Below are 22538 nucleotides of genomic sequence, written 5' to 3' on the forward strand. Positions count from 1 at the left end.
TCTACCTTCGGCGGCATTGTGAGCGGAATTTAAATGCGAAGCTCGGCGGTAGTTAGTAACTCGGCGTAATCTTCTGCAACAAATTTTGACTGATTCGCTCCTGTGATTGAAGGGCTACTTTACGATGAAGATTTCACCACTAACTGATTTTTGCGTACATGACCGTACATGGAATTTATTTGCACTTGTAGTAATATAGTCAACTGAAAAATTAAATTAATATGACAAAGAAGGTTATTACACATGTCGATTTCGGTTGAAGCGACAGGAAAAATATTATACTTACAATTTGTGTTCCATATGCGGTTAGTAAGCTTCGAAGTGCGATCTGTGGTGACACTTTTGAAATGTAAGTTGCGTAACGAACTTCTAGGTTTTTAAATAATTAGTCACCTGATCTATTTTTGCCGCGTTGCGCTAAGATAATTAAATATTCACAAAAAAATGACAAACGGCTTGAGAAATGCAAATCAGGCATCGTCTGGAGAATAGAGGGATTCAGATACAGGTACAAAACAATTTTAATTCTGCAACTGATTAGAGCTGTAGAGCTCTGGTTATTTATAAAAAAAAGATCGTAATCTTAATTTCGTTGCGGCAGACAATCAAGTTTAATTTCAGTCGAATTTCTTCGGTTTATTGTTGTCAGATATGAAAATATTTCATTGGTTTCTCTCATTTGCCTCGTGGTTAAATAGCCTGCACGCGATGCAATTTCCTAAAGCCTTAAACTCCTAGAAGTGATATAACTTGTAACTTATCCCTGTAATATCAATACATTATCCAGCAAACAGGCAATGAGAATACTCAAAGTTTTATCAGGTAGAATTCGTTATCTTTAAACTAACACTAAATTTCTGTATCTACTTTGAAATCAAACATGTAGCAGCTAGAGGGGAGAATTAACAATTAGATCACGGGAGTTAAAGGTTTGACTGTTAGTGATGATTATGCGGCAGAAGCGCGTGATGAGCATGTTACAGAGCTAGACAACGTGCTGTATATAATTATAGCTTTCGTCAATACCAAAACCAGCTATTATCTCTCGAAAACAAACGAAGTTTAAAACAAAGCTCGAGGTTGAAATTAAAAAATAATAATAAAAAACAAAATCCTTACCCTTTTTTTTGATATCGTAACATTCGCGATATATAGTAATAACAACAGTACTTTGGTTGTCGGTGGAATACCAGAATTTTTTCAGTTTCCAAAATGTGACATCTCCACCGCACGCTGTAAGTGTATCATTTATATCTTCACATATGAAGTTATCGTCCTTGGAACCGAATTTTATCATTATAACAATTTTACTTTCCATGAAGGCTTTTTTAAAATTTTTTTTTTTTACCTGAAGCTGAATTCAATTCGTTTTAAAGAAAATAGTTCTTGTAATGAGAAATTGTTTTAAAATGTTTGAAATTGAATTGGTTTTCCGGCGAGTTGAGTTTCAGTGTAGCGGATCTCTGTATTCGATGCTCCTACGTGATTCAAATTTTCAATCAATATCTTTTGAATAAAAAAAAGGATGAAACATGTTCGCCTTTGGATTCGAATTTAACTGCTTTAATTGAATTACCTCTTTGAAGGTGTAAAAGATGTCATGAACACTCGATGGTAAAATTCGTATCCACGCATGGTTATCTAATACCTCATCTATGCATGTGCATTACTAAACAAGCGTGAGCTTAAAAAGGCTGTACATCGGCCAATTTCCCTCGCTGCATTTTAAGGACCGAGACGAAGGCTTCGTCAGCAAAGGATCAAAGGATGTATCACATGATAACAAAATATTTTCATGCACCATGTAATTACGAAATGAATCTGCGAGTTTCCTTGTGATTTTTGTTTTGTTTTGTTTTCATTTAGGACGAATCTGTGACCTCCGTTATAGCCAAAAGTGCTGGAAAAGCTTTTATTCATGTAACAAAAATACACTGTTTAGTTACGACATATACTCACTTGCACGGTTCGATGAACGTGTTTCTCTACGCAATAGGCTCGCGGGGTGTTGGTAGAATTTGTGACGGTTAAGCAAACCCTCGTAGGTGTTTCGGGTTTGAATAAGTTTCGCTAATTTTCACAGCCCCACACGCGATAAAGTGAAGGAACGAGAGAAAGAGTGTTTTATTACATAATTTTTAACAAACAAACAAACAATTGAAAAAACAAACCTGACACAACCCGCAAAACTTTGGCTGGAGCTGTCACGCAACAACAATAGCGTGACGGAGCAAACTGAGATTCTCATTCTTCCTCAATGATTAAGCATACAACGTTTTCTTTTCGTTACTTTTATCTGAGTCTCCTCTTTTTTATTTTTAACAATGTAGCGCAGTACAATCGATTCAATTTTATTTCTAGCTATGACAGAAAGCAACCTCCCAAGAACGGGAGAAGAACTGGAGGTGAAAAATGAGTTTCCAGCTACAGGTGAGAAAAAGCAACAGGGAGAGACTTCATTATTGTAATTTTTTACTGTTTTTTAATTAAGTATATCTTAATTCTGGTGCACAATTTTTTGGATCACTTCGACTTGAAGGTTTTTAAGGAATCCACTAGATACGCCAGTATTAAAACGCCAGTTGTAATTGCACATAGTTGTAATCACTAACAAAGTTGAATATCTTCTCGGTAATTTCAGCAACAGAGGAAAGTCAAGTTACGTCAAGTGACTCTGAACTGGATGCATACAATGACTCTTTAAGAGGTAAGAAAACCAGGTGAAGTAAGATTGTTTGAAAGACACCTCAGTGAAGTTTTTTTTCACATTTACATCTACATTTGCTTATGTTCTGTGAATAAGTTTTTGAGACAGCAAAAGATTTTTTTCTTCAAATTCAAACTCTGTTACCAATAAAATGACAGAGTAAAATGTATAGACATCATTAATTATTCATAAGCAATAAAGCGGCAAATTTGAACGCGACTTAGCTTTGAAGAGCCCTAAGTTAAAGAATGGGCCAAAATTGCCCTATTAGGCTTCGTAAAACTCATTTTTCTCAGTTTTAGAAGTGCTTACTTGTAAATCAACGCAAAATGTTTTGGAGATGAACAATGTATCTACAATTTGCACCTAAAGTGAACGATATTTGCGCATTAAAAGTATTATACTTGTAAACTTGGTCATTTTTAATATGAAAGTCATTTGCGGCAAGAGAGAGCTGTTGGTACCCGTACACCCGTCAAAGTTGAGTATTTAAAAATTTGCAAACGGGTAACTTTTTGAGGCCGCCAAAAGAAAAGTATTTACGCTAACAACTTTTTGTCCCTTGCTGTTCAGTACATGCGTGGCAGAAATTTTACGCAATTTCAGAATTCTACGGAGAAGAGGGGGCGTTTTTTCTCGGCCATATAAAACTTTCCTGTTTTTTATTATTATTATTGTTCATAGCTTTAAGCTCCTTTAACCTTAGAGCTCGTTTGCCACTATAAAGTTGGCATCATCCGTCAAGGGTCGTATCACTCATTACTAAATCATTAACACTAAAACCTTAATGTTTTCAGGGATAGCGAAAGCATGTCTCGAGGAAGGTAACAAAGAATACAGACAAGGAGAAGCTAATAACGCGATAAACTCCTACACGGAAGGACTTCAAGTGAACTGCAAAGATAAACGGCTGAACGCCAAGCTTTACAGCAACAGGGCAACAGCTCATTTCCGTTTGGGTAACAATTTCACATGTAAACATATAAATCTGCCAAGCAGCGTTACAAGATAACATCAACAAAAGAAAAAATTGAGAAACTGCAAAAAAATAGCGTAAAAACATAAATCTCCCTGTAGCGGATGAAAATTAAGCAAAGAAATTATCCTCGTTACATTTTGAGCAATTGTAATCTTTTAAGGCTTCTTTGTTGCAATTCCATGTGATGACCACTTTTTTAATCCTTATTTCCTGAATCTCGTAGCAAACTCCTGTCATGGCAATCTCGGCAACGCTTATGACAGTCTAGGACAGTTCAAAACAGCTATCCAGTACCATCAAAGTCATCTAGAAATTGCTGAAGAAGTGGGAGACACGACCGTAGAGGGAAAAAGTTATGGCAATCTCGGCAACGCTTATCGCAGTTTAGGGCAGTTCAAAACAGCCATACAGTACCATCAACGTCATCTAAAAATTGCTGAAGACGTGGGAGACAAGGCCGGAGAGGGAATCAGTTATTGCAATCTCGGTATCGCTTATCAAGGTCTAGGACAGTTCAAAACAGCCATTCAGTACCATCAACGTCATCTAGAAATTGCTGAAGAAGTGGGAGACAAGGCCCGAGAGGGAAGAAGTTATGGCAATCTCGGCAACGCTTATCATGGTTTAGGACAGTTCAAAACAGCCATCCAGTACCATCAACGTCATCTAGAAATTGCTAAAGAAGTGGGAGACAAGGCCGGAGAGGGAAAAAGTTATGGCAGTCTCGGCAACGCTTATTGCAGTCTAGGACAGTTCAAAACAGCCATCCAGTACCATCAAAGTGATCTAGAAATTGCTAAAGAAGTGGGAGACAAGGCTGGAGAGGGAAGAAATTGTTGCATTCTCGGCGTCGCTTATCAAGGTCTAGGACAGTTCAAAACAGCCATCCAGTGCCATCAACGTCATCTAGACATTGCTAAAGAAGTGGGAGACACGGCCGGAGAGGGAATCAGTTATTGCAATCTCGGTGTCGCTTATCGTAGTCTAGGACAGTTCAAAACAGCCATCCAGTACCATCAACGTGATTTAGAAATTGCTAAAGAAGTGAGAGACAAGGCCGGAGAGGGAATCAGTTATGGCAATCTCGGCAACAATTATCGCTGTCTAGGACAGTTCAAAACAGCCATCCAGTACCATCAACGTCATCTAGAAATTGCTAAAGAAGTGGGAGACAAGGCCGGAGAGGGAAGAAGTTATGGCAATCTCGGCAACGATTATCGCAGTCTAGGACAGTTCAAAACAGCCATCCAGTACCATCAACGTCATCTACAAATTGCTAAAGAAGTGAGAAACAAGGCCGAAGAGGGAATCAGTTATTTCCATCTCGGCATCGCTTATCAAGGCCTAGGACAGTTCAAAACAGCCATCCAGTACCATCAACGTCATCTAGAAATTGCTAAAGAATTGGGAAACAAGGCCGGAGAGGGAAGAAGTTATGGCAATCTCGGCAACGCTTATGAAGGTCTAGGACAGTTCAAAACAGCCATCCAGTACCATCAACGTCATCTAGAAATTGCTAAAGAAGTGGGAGACAAGGCCGGACAGAGAATCAGTTATGGCAATCTCGGCAACGCCTATCAAGGTCTAGGACAGTTCAAAACAGCCATCCAGTACCATCAACGTCATCTAGAAATTGCTAAAGAAGTGGGAGACAAGGCCGGAGAGGGAAGAAGTTATGGCAATCTCGGCAACGCTTATCAAGGTCTAGGACAGTTCAAAACAGCCATCCAGTACCATCAACGTGATCTAGAAATTGCTAAAGAAGTGGGAGACAAGGCCGGAGAAGGAAGAAGTTATTGCAATCTCGGCGTCGCTTATCAAGGTCTAGGACAGTTCAAAACAGCCATCCAGTACAGTCAACGTCATCTAGAAATTGCTAAAGAAGTGGGAAACAAGGCCGGAGAGGGAATCAGTCATTGCAATCTCGGTGTCGCTTATCGTAGTCTAGGACAGTTCAAAACAGCCATCCAGTACCATCAACGTCATCTACAAATTGCTAAAGAAGTGGGAAACAAGTCCGGAGAGGGAATCAGTTATGGCAATCTCGGCAACGATTATCGTTGTCTAGGACAGTTTAAAACAGCCATCCAGTACCATCAACGTCATCTAGAAATTGCTAAAGAAGTGGGAGACAAGGCTGGAGAGGGACTCAGTTATGGCAATCTCGGCAACGCTTATCAAGGTCTAGGTCAGTTCAAAACAGCCATCCAGTACCATCAACGTCATCTAGAAATTGCTAAAGAAGTGGGAGACAAGGCCGGAGAGGGAAGAAGTTATGGCAATCTCGGTATCGCTTATCGCAGTCTAGGACAGTTCAAAACAGCCATTCAGTACCATCAACGTCATCTAGATATTGCTAAAGAAGTGGGAGACAAGGCTGGAGAGGGAAAAAGTTATGGCTGTCTCGGCAACGCTTATTGCAGTCTAGGACAGTTCAAAACAGCCATCCAGTACCATCAACGTGATCAAGAAATAGCTAAAGAACTGGGAGACAAGGCTGGAGAGGGAAGAAGTTATTGCAATCTCGGCGTCGCTTATCAGCGTCTAGGACAGTTCAAAACAGCCATCCAGTACCATCAACGTCATCTAGAAATTGCTAAAGAAGTGGGAAACAAGGCCGGAGAGGGAATCAGTTATTGCAATCTCGGTGTCGCTTATCGTAGTCTAGGACAGTTCAAAACAGCCATCCAGTACCATAAACGTCATCAAGAAATTGCTAAAGAAGTGAGAGACAAGTCCGAAGAGGGAATCAGTTATTTCAATCTCGGCATCGCTTATCAAGGTCTAGGACAGTTCAAAACAGCCATCCAGTACCTTCAACGTCATCTAAAAATTGCTAAAGAAGTGGGAGACAAGGCTGGAGAGGGAAGAAGTTATGGCAATCTCGGCAACGCTTATCAAGGTCTAGGACGGTTCAAAACAGCCATCCAGTACCATCAACGTGATCTAAAAATTGCTAAAGAAGTGGGAGACAAGGCTGGAGAGGGAAGAAGTTATTGCAATCTCGACGTCGCTTATCAAGGTCTAGGACAGTTCAAAACAGCCATCCAGTACCATCAACGTCATCTAGAAATTGCTAAAGAAGTGGGAAACAAGGCCGGAGAGGGAAGAAGTTATGGCAATCTCGGCAACGCTTATCGCAGTCTAGGACAGGTCAAAGCAGCCATCCAGTACCATGAACGTCATCTAGAAATTGCTAAAGAAGTGGGAGACAACGCCGGAGAGGGAAGAAGTTATGGCAATCTCGGCAACGATTATCGCAGTCTAGGACAGTTCAAAACAGCCATCCAGTACCATCAACCTCATCTAGAAATTGCTAAAGAAGTGGGAGACAAGGCCAGAGAGGGAAGAAGTTATGGCAATCTCGGCAGCGATTATCGCAGTCTAGGACAGTTCAAAACAGCTATCCAGTACCATCAACGTGATCTAGAAATTGCTAAAGAAGTGGGAGACAAAGCCCGAGAGGGAAGAAGTTATAACAATCTCGGCAACGCTTATCAAGGTCTAGGACAGTTCAAAACAGCCATCCAGTACCATCAACGTGATCTAGAAATTGCTAAAGAAGTGGGAGACAAAGCCGGAGAAGGAAGAAGTTATGGCAATCTCGGCAACGCTTATCAGGGTCTAGGACAGTTCAAAACAGCCACCCAGTACCATCAACGTCATCTAGAAATTGTTAAAGAAGTGGGAGACAAGGCTGGAGAGGGAGGAAGTTATGGCAATCTCGGCAACGATTATAGCTGTCTAGGACAGTTCAAAACAGCCATCCAGTACCATCAACGTCATCTAGAAATTGCTAAAGAAGTGGGAGACAAGGCCGGAGAGGGAAGAAGTTATAACAATCTCGGCAACGCTTATCAAGGTCTAGGACAGTTCAAAACAGCCATCCAGTACCATCAACGTGTTCTAGAAATTGCTAAAGAAATGGGAGACAAGGCCGGAGAAGGAAGAAGTAATGGCAATCTCGGCAACGCTTATCAGGGTCTAGGACAGTTCAAAACAGCCATCCAGTACCATCAACGTCATCTAGAAATTGCTAAAGAAGTGGGAGACAAGGCTGGAGAGGAAGGAAGTTATGGCAATCTCGGCAACGATTATAGCTGTCTAGGACAGTTCAAAACAGCCATCCAGTACCATCAACGTCATCTAGAAATTGCTAAAGAAGTGGGAGACAAGGCCGGAGAGGGAAGAAGTTATGGCAATCTCGGCAATGCTTATCAAGGTCTAGGACAGTTCAAAACAGCCATCCAGTACCATCAACGTGATCTAGAAATTGCTAAAGAAGTGGGAGATAAGGCCGGAGAAGGAGGAAGTTATGGCAATCTCGGCAACGCTTATAAAAGTCTAGGACAGTTCAAAACAGCCATCCAGTACCATCAACGTCATCTAGAAATTGCTAAAGAAGTGGGAGATAAGGCCGGAGAAGGAGGAAGTTATGGCAATCTCGGCAACGCTTATAAAGGTCTAGGACAGTTCAAAACAGCCATCCAGTACCATCAACGTCATCTAGAAATTGCTAAAGAAGTGGGAGACAAGGCCGGAGAGGGAAAAGGTTATGGCAATCTCGGCAACGATTATTGCAGTCTAGGACAGTTCAAAACAGCCATCCAGTACCATCAACGTGATCTAGATATTGCTAAAGAAGTGGGAGACAAGGCTGGAGAGGGAAGAAGTTATTGCAATCTCGGCGCCGCTTATCATGGTCTAGGACAGTTCAAAACAGCCATCCAGTACCATCAACGTCATCTAGAAATTGCTAAAGAAGTGGGAGACAAGGCCGGAGAAGGAAGAAGTTATGGCAATCTCGGCAACGCTTATCAAGGTCTAGGACAGTTCAAAACAGCCATCCAGTACCATCAACGTCATCTAGAAATTGCTAAAGAAGTGGGAGACAAGGCCGGAGAAGGAAGAAGTTATGGCAATCTCGGCAACGCTTATCAAGGTCTAGGACAGTTCAAAACAGCCATCCAGTACCATCGACGTGATCTAGATATTGCTAAAGAAGTGGGAGACAAGGCCGGAGAAGGAAGAAGTTATGGCAATCTCGGCAACGCTTATCAAGGTCTAGGACAGTTCAAAACAGCCATCCAGTACCATCGACGTGATCTAGATATTGCTGAAGAAGTGGGAGACAAGGCCGGAGAAGGAAGAAGTTATGGCAATCTCGGCAACGCTTATCAAGGTCTAGGACAGTTCAAAGCAGCCATCCAATACCATCAACGTCATCTAGAAATTGCTAAAGAAGTGGGAGACAAGGCTGGAGAGGGAAGAAGTTATTGCAATCTCGGCAACGATTATCGCTGTCTAGGACAGTTCAAAACAGCCATCCAGTACCATCAACGTGATCTAGAAATTGCTAAAGAAGTGGGAGACAAGGCCGGAGAGGGAAAAAGTTATGGCAGTCTCGGCAACGCTTATTGCAGTCTAGGACAGTTCAAAATAGCCATCCAGTGCCATCAATGTGATCTAGAAATTGCTAAAGAAGTGGGAGACAAGGCTGGAGAGGGAAGAAGTTATTGCAATCTCGGCAACGTTTATCAAGGTCTAGGACAGTTCAAAACAGCCTTCCAGTACCATCAACGTGTTCTAGAAATTGCTAAAGAAGTGGGAGACAAGGCCGGAGAAGGAAAAAGTTATAACAATCTCGGCAACGTTTATCAAGGTCTAGGACAGTTCAAAACAGCCATCCAGTACCAACAACGTCATCTAGAAATTGCTAAAGAAGTGGGAGACAAGGCCGGAGAGGGAAGAAGTTATAACAATCTCGGCAACGCTTATTGCAGTCTAGGACAGTTCAAAACAGCCATCCAGTACCATCAACGTCATCTGGAAATTGCTAAAGAAGTGGGAGACAAGGCCGGAGAGGGAAGAAGTTATGGCAATCTCGGCGTCGCTTATGACAGTCTAGGACAGTTCAAAACAGCCATCCAGTACCATCAACGTGATCTAGAAATTGCTAAAGAAGTGGGAGACAAGGCCGGAGAGGGAAGAAGTTATGGCAATCTCGGCGACGCTTTTGACAGTCTAGGACAGTTCAAAATAGCCATCCAGTACGATCAACGTCATCTAGAAATTGCTAAAGAAGTGGGAGACAAGGTTGGAGAGGGAAGAAGTTATGGCAGTCTCGGCAACGCTTATGACAGTTTAGGACAGTTCAAAACAGCCATCCAGTACCATCAACGTGATCTAGAAATTGCTAAAGAAGTGGGAAACAAGGCCAGAGAGGGAATCAGTTATGGCAATCTCGGCAACGCTTATCAAGGTCTACGACAGTTCAAAAAAGCAATCGATTGCCATCAACGTCTTCTAGAAATTGCCAAAGAAGTGGGAGACAGGGCCAGTGAGGGAATCAGTTATGGCAATCTTGGCAACGCTTATCAAGGTCTTCGACAGTTCAAAACAGCAATCGAGTACAATCAACGTCATCTAGAAATTGCTAAAGAAGTGGGAGATAAGGCTGGAGAGGGAATTAGTTATTGCCTACTAGGCAGTATTCATCTCGGTCAAAGGGAGTTGAAAGCAGCTATTGTGTGTTATCAACGTCACCGAGAAATATCCAAAGAAGTGGGAGATAAGACTGGAGAGGCGTGCTCACTCTGTTCTCTTGGAATCAGTTTTGAGTGCCAAGGAAATCTTATGATAGCCTTTGACTGTTATTACTCGAGTGTAGAATTGTATGATGATATCAGGGCCAGTCTTCAACTCAACGATCAGTGGAAGATTTCTTATCGTAATGAGCACCAAAGTGCATACAAAGGTTTGTGGCGTATAAATCTCAAACAAGGTCAAGTTGTAAAGGCTCTTCTTTCCGCAGAGAAAGGACGTGCTCAAGCTCTGAGAGATCTCATGGACACAAAATATCCGCCTGGAGATTCTTTAACGCACAGTGCATCCCGCATTTCTCTAAGGTGGGTTCCATTGTGCACAGTTTTCATAGCTATTAATGGACCATGCGTTTACTTCTGGGTTTGCCTCAGTGAAAATCATATCCAGATGAGAGAAGTACACGTGAACAATTATAAATATGAGAAAGAATTGAAACTTTTCATCCAGCTACTAAACAAATCTGCGCTTAAGGAGATCGGTGCAAGAGATACTGTTGCAATCGAAAATCCTCTGCCTGATTCGCCGACAGAAGAGGAAATGGCCAATGGTGTGATCCGAGTTGATGTGAGGCACTCCCAATCAAGTGCTTTAAAGAAGCTGCATGAAATCATCGTTTCTCCTATTGCTGACCTGATCAAAGGCAACGACGAGATCACATTCGTTCCTGAGGGGCCATTTTGCCTAGTACCTTATGCAGCATTGCAGGAGTCGAACTCATCATATTTAAGTGATTCTTTCAGAATTCGTGTGCTTCCCTCTCTGACGACGTTGCAACTAATTCGTGATAGTCCAGCTGACTTTCACACGAAGACTGGTGCATTGCTTGTCGGCGACCCATGTTTCAAACATATCATCTATGAGGGAGGACTTTTAGTGCAACTTCCAGGAGCAAGGGAAGAAGTGGAGATGATCGGACGTGTCCTTAATGTTTCCCCCCTGATTGGAGAAATGGCAACTAAACATGAAGTGTTAAAACGAATATCATCAGTGGCCTTAGTTCACATTGCAGCACACGGTAAACTGGAAACTGGAGAAGTTATCCTGGCACCAAACACCACAAGAGAAAACCCTCAGCCGCAAGAGAAAGACTATCTACTGACGATGAAAGATGTCATAGAAGCTGGGTTACGAGCACGTCTGGTTGTACTAAGCTGCTGTCACACTGCTCGTGGGGAAGTCATGGCAGAGGGTGTGGTCGGCATGGCGCGTGCACTTTTGGCTGCCGGTGCTAGATCTGTTGTGGTAACCTTGTGGGCGATTGGCGACGAGGGAACCCTGGAGTTCATGACTTTCTTCTACGATGCACTTGCCAAAGGCAAGAAGGCAAGTGAAGCTCTCAATCAGGCCATGAAGTGTATGAGAGAAATTGAAAAGTTCAAGGAGGTGATTTACTGGGCACCATTTGTACTCATTGGTGATGACGTCAACCTGGATTTCAAGGATATTAGTGGCCGAAACAAGTAAATATTTTGTTTCTACATTCTATTCAATACAAAGTTATCTTAAATCATAATTATAGCTTATGTATGAGCAGTGATACTTGCGTATTATTTTCCTTTCAGTTGAGTTACGAATTTAGTTTTTGCTCCAGCAAATTGAGATGCAGTACAATCTAGTGGACATGTTTACGATGATGATATTCTTGTTAGGGAACATGATAGGAGTAAAAAAGCAAATTTCTTTTAAAACAATCCTGTTGTGCAATGTATCGTTTCCGCACGTGCTAGGAAATATTTCATGGAAACTCAACCATCCTCCCTAAACTTAGCAGGTAATTTAGTGTTAACAACTGGGTTGAAAACGTAAATTAGCCACCGTAAAGGGTAAAAAAGCTGACGTTTCGAGCGTTAGCCCTTCGTCAATCGCTCTGACGAAGGGCTAACGCTCGAAACGTCAGCTTTTTTACCCTTTACGGTGGCTAATTTACGTTTTCAACCCAGTTGTTAACACTAAATTACCTGCTATACTCTCCCACCGACGCAGCACCACAGTTTCTTTAGAAACTTACCCCTTTACTCCCTAAACTTAGCTTTTTTTATTCTTCAGTTAAGGCAGTGAGCATTGGAATCCCAGGGTGTTTTCGGATACCTGCAAAAGCTGATATTTGGACCAGAAACCAGTAAGCTACTTATGAAATCTTTCTCAAGAGTCTTCTTTTCAAAGCAGGAAGAACCAAAAGACGGCCAAAGTCAAGTTTAACAAGAGAACGGACTTCCTTTGATTCAAAAGTTGACTTTTTGCTTGTCTGAACTGCTCTTAAGAGCTTGATCTTTGATGTTTTGCTGAAACTACTGGTTTTTTTTTCAAATGATGTCTTGAAATTATCATGAGTAGCCGTGTAAAAATTTAATTTTTAATCTAATCTACAAGGTGGATTTGGACGTTGCATTGACGTCGAAGGTGAAACGTCTTGAAAACGTTTTCCAGAGATTTTTTTAGACTTTTTCTCAATCGGTTTTTTTCTCATAAGTAATATAAAGCTGTTATAGCCATATGCATGTGTGGAGAATTTCCATGGAAATTGGAGAATAATCAATTGTCCGATTGCTCGATTATCTTAGTTTACGTCAGATGGAAATTGTGATTAACTTTTCGAGGATTTGTACCCAGTCACTGATACTTAAAGTTAGTTTCTGCCGAACAGAATTTGGTTTATCTGGACTTAAAATGACAGATTTTGGTCGTAATGGCCAGGATTTAGTCTTGGTATTAGTTAATTTTCGGAGATTTCTCCTTTAATTTTGAATGCGATAAATAGTGTTCTTTTTTACAAGAAGAATGATGCATTTAAGTATATTGTTTAATCTAATCGCCCAAAGGCAAAACGAGAAGTTTTATTTTATAATTTTAGTTACTGGCCTACAAAGCATTGAAGGAAGCTCAGAACGAGCTGGAAAGTTGGAGGCAAACGATTTTATTTAGTTTCTCCGATTAGATTGTGAACTTATTATCTAAGTATAATAAACTAACATTTGAATGTCAAACAATGAAACAAGTCGCTTGGTATTTTGTTAGAATGGAAGAGGAAATCAATAACAAAGGGAAGAAAATTTCTGCATCAACTTGCATAAGTCATTTCTTGTCGTTTGAAGTAGTGAGTGCGCCTATTTCTTATTCGCTTAATAACTTTTGCCCATTTCTTACAATAAGTTTATTGAATGAGAGATAAACTTCGATATTTTCTGACTCTATAACTGCTAGTATCGATCATTGACAGCCGTTTCTTAGGATGTCACGCGACGCACTCCTTTAGCACGTTATGTGACAGATATGATGTTTTGTCACATCTTGTAGTTTGAAGTAGTGAGCACACCTATGTCTAATTCGTACAACTTTTGCCCATTTCCTTGGATAGAGTTATTAAATGAGATACAAACCTCGATTTTTTTCAGATTTTATAACTGCTAGTTTCATTGGCAGCCGTTCCTTAGGATGTCACGCGACGCGCTTCTATAGCACATAAAGCGACATGATGCTTTGTCATAGATCTTTGAGGAGGCAAGAAAAAAGAAATTACCTTCCACTTTGGGAGATGATGCTTTATTCCCTTTATAGAAAGAGTCCTCATCATGGGAGGTACCCTAGGTCTGAGTGGTTCCTCGAGTGTAGAAAATATTGATGAATTTTTTTTCCACGATTGCAAACTTAACTAAAACAGCTTAACTTACTTAATTAAAACTGAAGAGGACCGACCGAGGAGAACTTCTTACGGCTAACGGTTACAATTGTGGCCATTTTTCTGCTGCGGTTAACTCAGAATAACACATTTGTAGGAAGGAAAGATTTTTAAGGTTAATTTTTGCTACAACTAAGGGTTAAAATTTGTCAATTTTTACGCCCAACAGCTAGTTTTTTGACCGATATACGGCGAACGGTTAACCCCATAGAGATCCTCGACTGGGTGACATGCAAGATGTGAAATGAAAACGGTTTAAGAGGGTGCCAATTTCAACTCGAATTTGGAATTAGACCTTTCAGGGGAAAACAAGCCGTGGAAAAATCTTGGAGGCAAGGATTAATCTGAGAGAGACGGGCATGGGGAGAGCGTTGACGCTACGCATTCCTTTTATGTTCAATCTGAGATGCTTAATGAAGCTCACGCAAAAAAAAAAAAAAAAATATATATATATATATATATATATATATATATATATATATATATATATATCTTACGAGATATCCACCGACATCAAGGCAAGCAGGATAAACTTGTCCCGGATCCGAAAAGTCAGTAAGCCCTGATATTTTAACCTCACCCCAGATCTGAAAAACTAAATGTTTCAGCAGAACATCTCTACTGACAATAGCATATATTACAATCATTTTAAAAAAAGATCCATAGGAAGGGGGGAAGGGTGGGTCGAGGTTCCGTTTATCCCTTCGGGCTTGGAGTGTAATCGGCTACGTGGTTACTGGACGTCTTCTTGGAATCTTAGTGCTACGGTTTCAGAAGGTAAAGATAAGAATTTCCCTGAGTAATTGCTGAACTTAGGCTTCTTTCGTCTTCCTAGATTTTCTCTTCGTGCTTCATAACTCTACTCCATCTACCCACCTTAGAGCGGTTTTTAGTATATACTACACAGGTGAATAGAGCTCTTCGCGTGGGCTCATTGGCTAATTCGGAATTAATAGTCGAACCTGTTTTAAGTGGTCGGTTGAAAAATTCCCGAATTTTTTCCTCTTATGCGTTGTCACTTTTAGGCCTTTCCCGATTATGCTACTAAAACTGGCATTTTATGCTCCTAGAAATTCCGCTTTACGCCAAAAAAAAAATCTCAAGTTATGCTCGATTCTCAAAATAATGAGACATTCGAATTTTTTCTCGTCAGTCGGGATAACTACATCTTCAGCGGCAGCCAAATAGGCAGGAAGCTCGGCTCTGAGACCGTCGATGGTAGTATTACTATCCAGGAAAGGAAATGCTCCCAGAGACCCTACTAATGCGTTTGTGAGCTTAAGCCACTGGATCCTACCAAGGCAGAATATTCTGGCAGTCTTGTATGCTACCACTACATCATAAAGATCGACATTGAACTTTCTCAGAAACCACGTAATTGCCGGCTCAACACAAGCTTTCGCACTACGTTCAAGTGCTGTTACGTTCTGACATGGGTCTTCCTCCGAAATTGCAGCTGCAATTGCACAGACGTTAAGGAAACAAGTAGCTTGACAAAGTTGGGAAACGGTGCTTAGTTTCTCATAACAAGCAAAAACCAAAGGACCATCCCCTTCCAAAAAATACGTGGCTTTCACAAAATGTTCGCCAACATCAATAGTACCGGCAAGCTCAAGCTTCAAGTTCATTAGACGCCTGTGGGTCAGAAAGTATTGCTTGAAGTTATAGCTGTTCTTCTCCAACAGAGCTGACCGTAGCATGTCTATTTTACCGATCAGGATACCCGCCTTTAAAAACTCACTGACAACTTCGAGTCTGTATGCACATTCTTCCACGTGCAACGTGCTATCTTTTGAACTTCCTTCTCTTCTGAATGCCTCGATTATGGTCTGGTCTTTCAATTTCGACTTTTTCAACTTCTCTTTCCCGTTTTGATGCTTCTTGGACGAAATATGGATTTTCAAAACACTTTTCTTGGAGGAAATGATTTCTCTACATTCACTGCAAAACAACTTTCCTTTTTCGACAATCAAATTCTCGCCTAGGAACTGCTTAACTCGCTAATATCACGGGACTTTCGTTGTATCGCTGTTTCATCTCCACTAATTTCTACTGGTTGATTCCATAGATCGATCTCGAGCTATCGTCATCAAATTATCATCAAATTAGATGTTAGTCACTCTCAGGGGCTAAAGGGTTAAGTGAACAATTGAAGAAAGATGAACTACGGTTGATCTCAATGTCCGCACATTCTAACAGAGTGTGTTTTCGGTATGGGGGTGCTTACTCAGTAGGGGCGCTGGCGATTATTACCAAAAACAGAATCGAGGGGGCGCTCACAAGCTGGACGAGACGCTTAATGGAATGAAGGCGCTAAATCGAATCATAAAGGTTATCTGTATCTTCATCATCCTTTATATCATTGGAAGTATCATCATTTTTAATTATTGTTATCATCATTATCATCATCGTTATTATTTTCTTTACCATGATCACAATTTCATTCAAAATATGGTATCCAGTCCTTTCGTACCAACGGTCGTTTCGTAACTAAATTCGGACAGTTCGTACCCAGTTTGGGCAAAAGCAGCTCAAGTTTCCAAACAGCCACCGTTAATATGCAAACATGTTGACTTTGTGCAGTGGGCGAAATATAAGGACTTGTATGGAAATGAAAAGTCGCCTTCTCAACCTAAAAATCTGAACTAGTTTTCAGTACAACCTTACCTAGCTATTCCTATGTAACGTAACAAATCAACCTTACGTTTAACATACTTAACATGGAAAACATACTTTTTAGTAAGGGTGCGAAACAACTCAACCGACTGGGTACGAATGGTCCTGGAAACGACCAGTAACAAAAAAAATAGAGCGCACTTTTGAATAGGGAGTTTAAGAAAACCACGACAACGACAGCGACGGCGACGGGAACGACACGACACGACACAAAAACGTTTAATAAGCAGAACAACGGCTGTGTCCGTGGGTAAAAAATCTTTGCAAATTTCTGGGCGTAAATCTGCAGAACAACAACGTGAAATGACCCAAATTTGCGTTCTCTAGATAATAATAAAAAAATTTAAAACACGATGACTGACTCAGGAGAAGCTTCAGCGTTTCCAAATTAAGATGAAAACTAACCGATAGCATTTCATGAATTGAAGCAACATCAAAAGAGAAATGACAGCCGACAAGACAAGTCCTGTCTCCATCCCGCCTGCAAAGAATATTTAAAAAAAGAAAAAAAGATTACCATAAAAAATTTACCATCTAATCAAGTCTATTCACTCATCTGTCGTTCGTAATAGTATTTTTGAGTTAAATTGTCTTATTAGCGGTTGTTTGAAGCCCTGAGTTAGGATTGTATATTTTTCTTTTTGGTTGGTGTGTCTGCTGGTTTGTTTTCCTTTCTTTTTGATCTGTTTCAGGTAGGATTGGGTCGGGTGGAAAACGGGAAGGAGGTTTGACTCGGGTCGAAAACAGGAAAGAGGTTTGGGTTGGGTAGAAAACAGGAAGGAGGTTTGGGTCGGGTAGAAAACAAGAGGGAGGTTTGGGTCGGGTTGAAAACAGGAGGGATGTTGTACCGTTTTACTTATGCCCCCTTATTGTTGATATGTCCTCTGACGTAATGAGATACAGTACCCAATCATATCTTGTGATCTATCGAGCAACACGCGGCTTGGGACTGGTTAAGAGACTCCGTTGTAGTTCTGTCTTTAAGCAAAAGTACTCATTCAAGGGGGGTCGGGATAAGTGGAAAATTTGACCAGTGTTTTCCAGTAACAACGGATGAACAACCTCCTGCTGATTTCAGGAAAACTTGCTATCCGCATGGTCATTGCGAAACAGATCATTGGCCTCTCTCTCACACACATTACTTCCCTTGAAGTTCTAACGTTTCTTCGTTAACGCCATATGAGCCAAAATTGGCCTACTAGGCTTCGTAAAACTCAGTTTTCTGAGTTTTAGAAGTGCTTACCTGTAAATCAACACACAATGTTTTAGAGATTAAAGATGTATTTACAATTTCCACCTAAAATGAACGATACTTTGTGCAGTGAAAAGTATTTTCCTTTTGCACTTGAAAATATTGTAAATTTGGTCATTTTTAGTATGAAAGTCATTTTCGGTAAGAGAGAGCTGTTGGTACCCGTAGACCTGTCAAAGTCCAGTATAAATTGAAACATTGGCAAACGGATAACTTTTTGAGGCCGCCAAAAGGAAAATATTTACGCGAACACCTTTTTGTTCCTTATCGTTCAATACCTGTTCGGAGGAACTTTCACGCAATTTGAGAATTCTACAGAGAAGAGGAGGCATTTTGTCTCGGCCGTATCGCCTGTTTTGGTCTTCTAAATATTTTACACCTTTTCGGACAGTTATGTCAACACCAGGCTCACGCTGTAAACCACCAACCAACAAAATAGTAAAACCCCTGGCTTTCACAACAGGCAAAATGGAAATTCGCGGGAAAGTAGTACTTTCCCAATAATATTTTTTCCAGTGAGCCTCTACGAGAATGTTCTCAATAGACAATTACATGTATGTGATAAAACAAAAAGAAAAAAAGAAAAAAAGCATGTTTTTCCGACGCACTTGTTTGAAGGATGGGCAAACGACGAACAAAATGCACATATAAACTCTCCTGAAGTGCGATTGTAAACAAAGTTGAGTTGAAATAGGATCTCCCGCTGAAATTTGGGATACTTCGGAAAACATAACCCAGGTGTAAAAGGGTTTTTGGAAAGTCTCTTGACTCAAATGTAAACCGAGAAACTTGAACTGAAACTGAAATTTCCTTTCAAAAGTTGTAAACTGCTCGATGCAGTTTGCCCGAAAACTTCCCCAAAAAGTGCTGAAAAGCGCATAACAGCACATTAAAATGAAGAATACGCGAGATAAATTCATCGTTATCATCATCAATTGAAGCTTAATTGGTAGCCGCTTTGCATTAGCTCCTTATTGTTCATTTCAGTTCTTCCACAACTTCAAATTTCCTTCATTATCACAATTTTTGTTCCCAGCTAAATGACAAATTAAGTCCATTTGATCAATACGTTTAGACCTTAACAGTGATTAATTACCTCGCACCACCAATTATTCTCTCCTCTTCAGGAGCCAGAGCTTGTGTCGAACTTTGCTTGTATAGAGAAGCAAGGAGCTGTTTGCATATGGGATTGGCCGTATCCTTTAACGAGTTTTTCAAACGTGATAAGAGATGCAATGCAAATAATATTTCAAGAAAAATCAATACGTTCCGGCCAGACTCTTCACACATGCAGGCGATGTTCTCGTATAACGCACACTGAGCAGTGTTAAAGAAGCTAAAATATTCTTAAAGAGTTGTCTTTCGACTCTATTCCACGAAACTTACCTCAAAAGAGGGCCATTGTTTATCTTCAGACGAGCATCAACCATTGACGACCGCACCTAAACCAATAAATGCGCTTCAGAGCTAGTTAAAACTCTCCAATACTTGAAATTCAACTTATAAAAAGCTCGTTGATTTTTTAACCAATTCTCCTCGTCAGCGCTTCAGGAATGTATAGAGAAGAACAGTAAATGGAGAATATGCATAACCGATGTAAGGGTGTAAATGGTTTAAGGAAGACATTAGAACTACGAGCAGATCCCTCTCTTTCAGGTGAGTCCGTGCCCACGAGTCAAGAAATCAGTGGAATAAAAAGAAATAAGGGTGGAGATGGGTCTCCTCAGTCGAACTCCCGGCGCCCCCCCTGCGGGGCAATCCGAGGGCTCCCTAGTGTGCACCAACTACCAATTTTTGTATGTTAGATGGAACCGTAAAGCATTATGTAAGTTTCCCGCACGATCACATGGCCAGTCTTTTTTCTCACTAGGGAAAATATCACTATAAAGTAGATTAGGCAACTGGAAGCACGACGACGCTGATTCGTTGTGGAAGAGATGTTTCGGCGTCGAATTCCGGCGCTGAGAACCAACATACGCGCATATATAAGTATGCGTTGGGTATAAACCAAACTACTTGCATTCACAGGGCTACAAACTATCCCTGGTAACGCTTCTAGCGAAAAAACCGATCGAACATGACTAGAAGCAACCTCTCTACTACCCCCCCATTCAAGTGATTACGCGAAATAGGTCCATACTACAGGAGCAGGCTGACACAAGGGGATAAGCGCGTTTTGAAAAAATCCAATAACTCTTACCGTCCCACTGCGTGATGTAAAAGTTTTAAAAAAAAAAACCTTAAAAAAAAACATCCTTGTTTTCAGTGAGGTTTGTTTGTTGGTTGAGTCATTTATAACCTATGCATCGAGAAAGTATTCATTGTGGAGAACTTTTCAAATCTCCCTCCATTGTCCGCTTTGCCCAGCAAGTTTAATATACCCCAAATCGCCCGCTGATACCATTTGCTTTGTCTGAACGTGAAAGAGATCGCAAAGAAGAGTGGCTGATTCTAAGTGAGAAGCTGCGCCTTTAATTCGAAAACTGTGACTGCAAAGAAATCTCGAGAGAGAATGGAAAATCCAACGATATATGAAGGAGTGTTTGACAACCTTATGCAACAGATTGAAGAAGGTGAAAATGCAGAAGAGATCGTGAGAAAACATAAGGAATCGACCTACAAGTCGTCTGAAAACATCGGAGAATCCATCGTACTTTATCATTACCATAAACATGAGTAGTAACCACCATGTAAAGGGAAGTGCACAGAAACGGAGGGATCTGTTTCAGTTATTTTGCGTTCCGCCTTAACTGCAATAATTTTCTGCCAAGAACTACCAGGAAATTTAAGACAAAAGTTGTTCCAAAGGGGTACGAATACAGAGAAAACAAACCTGAAGCATCTGTGATGTGGATAGCAACATTTTGACGGCTCATCCGAGGATTAGAGACCTAGAACCCTGAATTAACTGAATTGTCGGATAAGAAAGCCATGCAAACGAGCTGCTGTCTAGAATTTCGATGGTCAAACTGACGCCTCTTGGGCAGGAACGTAACGAGAGTATTCTGGCAGTTTCGTTTCACGGACCCTACATCGGTAAAACCAAAAAGGAAAGATCTGAGATTTTCCAGAGTCTCGCGGAGTTTCTTGATAAGGTGATTAAATTACGACGTATACGTTCTTACATCGTCGGTGGGGATTTCAATTTTGATACTCAAGAAGTCGAACCCCTAGAGCATTGGTCATCGCATCTTTTGAATCATCCCCTCGGTCTCAAGAGAAGTAGAAAAATCGGCCAGATTTATACCGAACCAGGATAACTTTCTTTGGTACCCGGACAAGGCTGTCATCAAAGTCTCTTGGACAAGAGCTTTCGTGTTCGGAAATGAAAATGATAAAGCATTAACCTACTAAAGAAGACTACAAAACAGTCCCACAATCACTGACTAGTGAAATAACGCAGAAGACCGATGCAACCGCAAGCGGGGCGACCGGAACAACCAAAGCAAGTGAAGCAACTGAAGAAACCAAAGCGACAGATTTGTTGTATCACGATCCTGTTGTAGGTGTTCTTGTCTTTCTTCCTCCTCCTAAAGAGGTTCGGCAAGATCTCTCAAAAACTTTCGAAAACATATCGATGTCAGACAGTCGAGAGGGAGCAGAATCTGCTAATCCAGGTACAGTATAGCTATGAATTACTGTTTAAACAAGATACTATTCGAAGTCTTGTAAATAACACCCGAACGAATAATATGCGAAGAGAGTCGCTGAATAGGGTTAACCGATTAGCGACAAAGGGCGAAAATATAACTGACAACCGACAAAACTCTCCAAAACTTCGACAAGCGACAAGTAAATACTTAACAATACTTGCATGGTCTAACATCAGCGATATTTGTATTCAAAAATAAGATCATTCTAAAGTTTAGAAGGTAGCCACTTTAAATTAACATCCAGAAGTTCCTGTTATCAAACTTACTTTATGGCCAATACCAGTCGGGCTAATTTCTAGAACAGCGTGCGCTGCGCGAGCCGAATGACTTTGGAAAATTAACTAGACTTTAAAGTCATTTACTAAGATTTGTCGACTATTGGCAAAGACCGAAAATTTTAACCGAACACCGGTACAGTACTGAAATTCTAACCGGGGGGGGGGGGAAAACCGACATCAGCACCCCCGCTTGCAGACCCTCTGTAAATCTCGCGTGTGCTATCATTCATTACCTAAACAACTTATTTTTAAAGGATGATCCAAACTGCCATATGGTCTGATTGATTTGACTAGTAGCGGCTTGGTCTGATTTACGTGTATTTTCGCTAAGATTAAAATTTGTTGGTTTAGATTGCGTTCGTCACAAGTTTGCATAATTTTGTTGTGATTTCGAGCCAGTGGCAATCCAATAGCCAGAGAGGTTCAAAATAAACACTGTGCTTATTACGTTAACGGCCATATGATCTTGATTGATTTGCTTGCAGTTTGCAGCGAGTGGCTTGTGTCTGATTTACTGTGTATTTCGCTAAGGTTGAAAACTGTTGGTTTAGATACGTTCGTCACGAATTTGCATAATGCTGTTATGATTACGAGCCAGTGGCATCCTAATTGTTTGGCAATCCAAATAGTCAGAGAGGTCCAAAATAAACACTGTGCTTATTAATATAACAGTGAGCAACGGTTTCAATCGTAAATTAAATGTTTAGAATA

The 22538-nt window shown here is 40.8% G+C and overlaps 1 protein-coding gene and 1 non-coding gene across 2 annotated transcripts; both read left to right on the forward strand.

The window, feature by feature from the left end:
- Window positions 1-9568: 9568 nt before the first annotated feature.
- LOC136277532 (tetratricopeptide repeat protein 28-like) lies at window positions 9569-13367 on the forward strand. Its single transcript, XM_066159861.1, has 2 exons — window positions 9569-11752; window positions 12339-13367. Exons 1-2 carry the CDS (start codon window positions 10323-10325, stop codon window positions 12340-12342), a joined length of 1434 nt encoding a protein of 477 aa, XP_066015958.1. The 5' UTR covers window positions 9569-10322; the 3' UTR covers window positions 12343-13367.
- Window positions 13368-20311: 6944 nt separating this feature from the next.
- LOC131783351 (uncharacterized) lies at window positions 20312-21977 on the forward strand. Its single transcript, XR_010715849.1, has 2 exons — window positions 20312-21235; window positions 21300-21977. It is a non-coding gene; the product is annotated as an uncharacterized protein (transcript).
- The last annotated feature ends 561 nt before the right edge of the window (window positions 21978-22538 follow it).

This window comes from Pocillopora verrucosa, chromosome 12, assembly GCF_036669915.1.
Source record: "Pocillopora verrucosa isolate sample1 chromosome 12, ASM3666991v2, whole genome shotgun sequence".
Lineage (NCBI taxonomy): Eukaryota > Metazoa > Cnidaria > Anthozoa > Scleractinia > Pocilloporidae > Pocillopora > Pocillopora verrucosa.

Excerpts from the sequence above, each read along its gene's own strand:
- LOC136277532 (XM_066159861.1), top strand. The coding sequence starts at position 10,323 with ATGATAGCCTTTGACTGTTATTACTCGAGTGTAGAATTGTATGATGAT.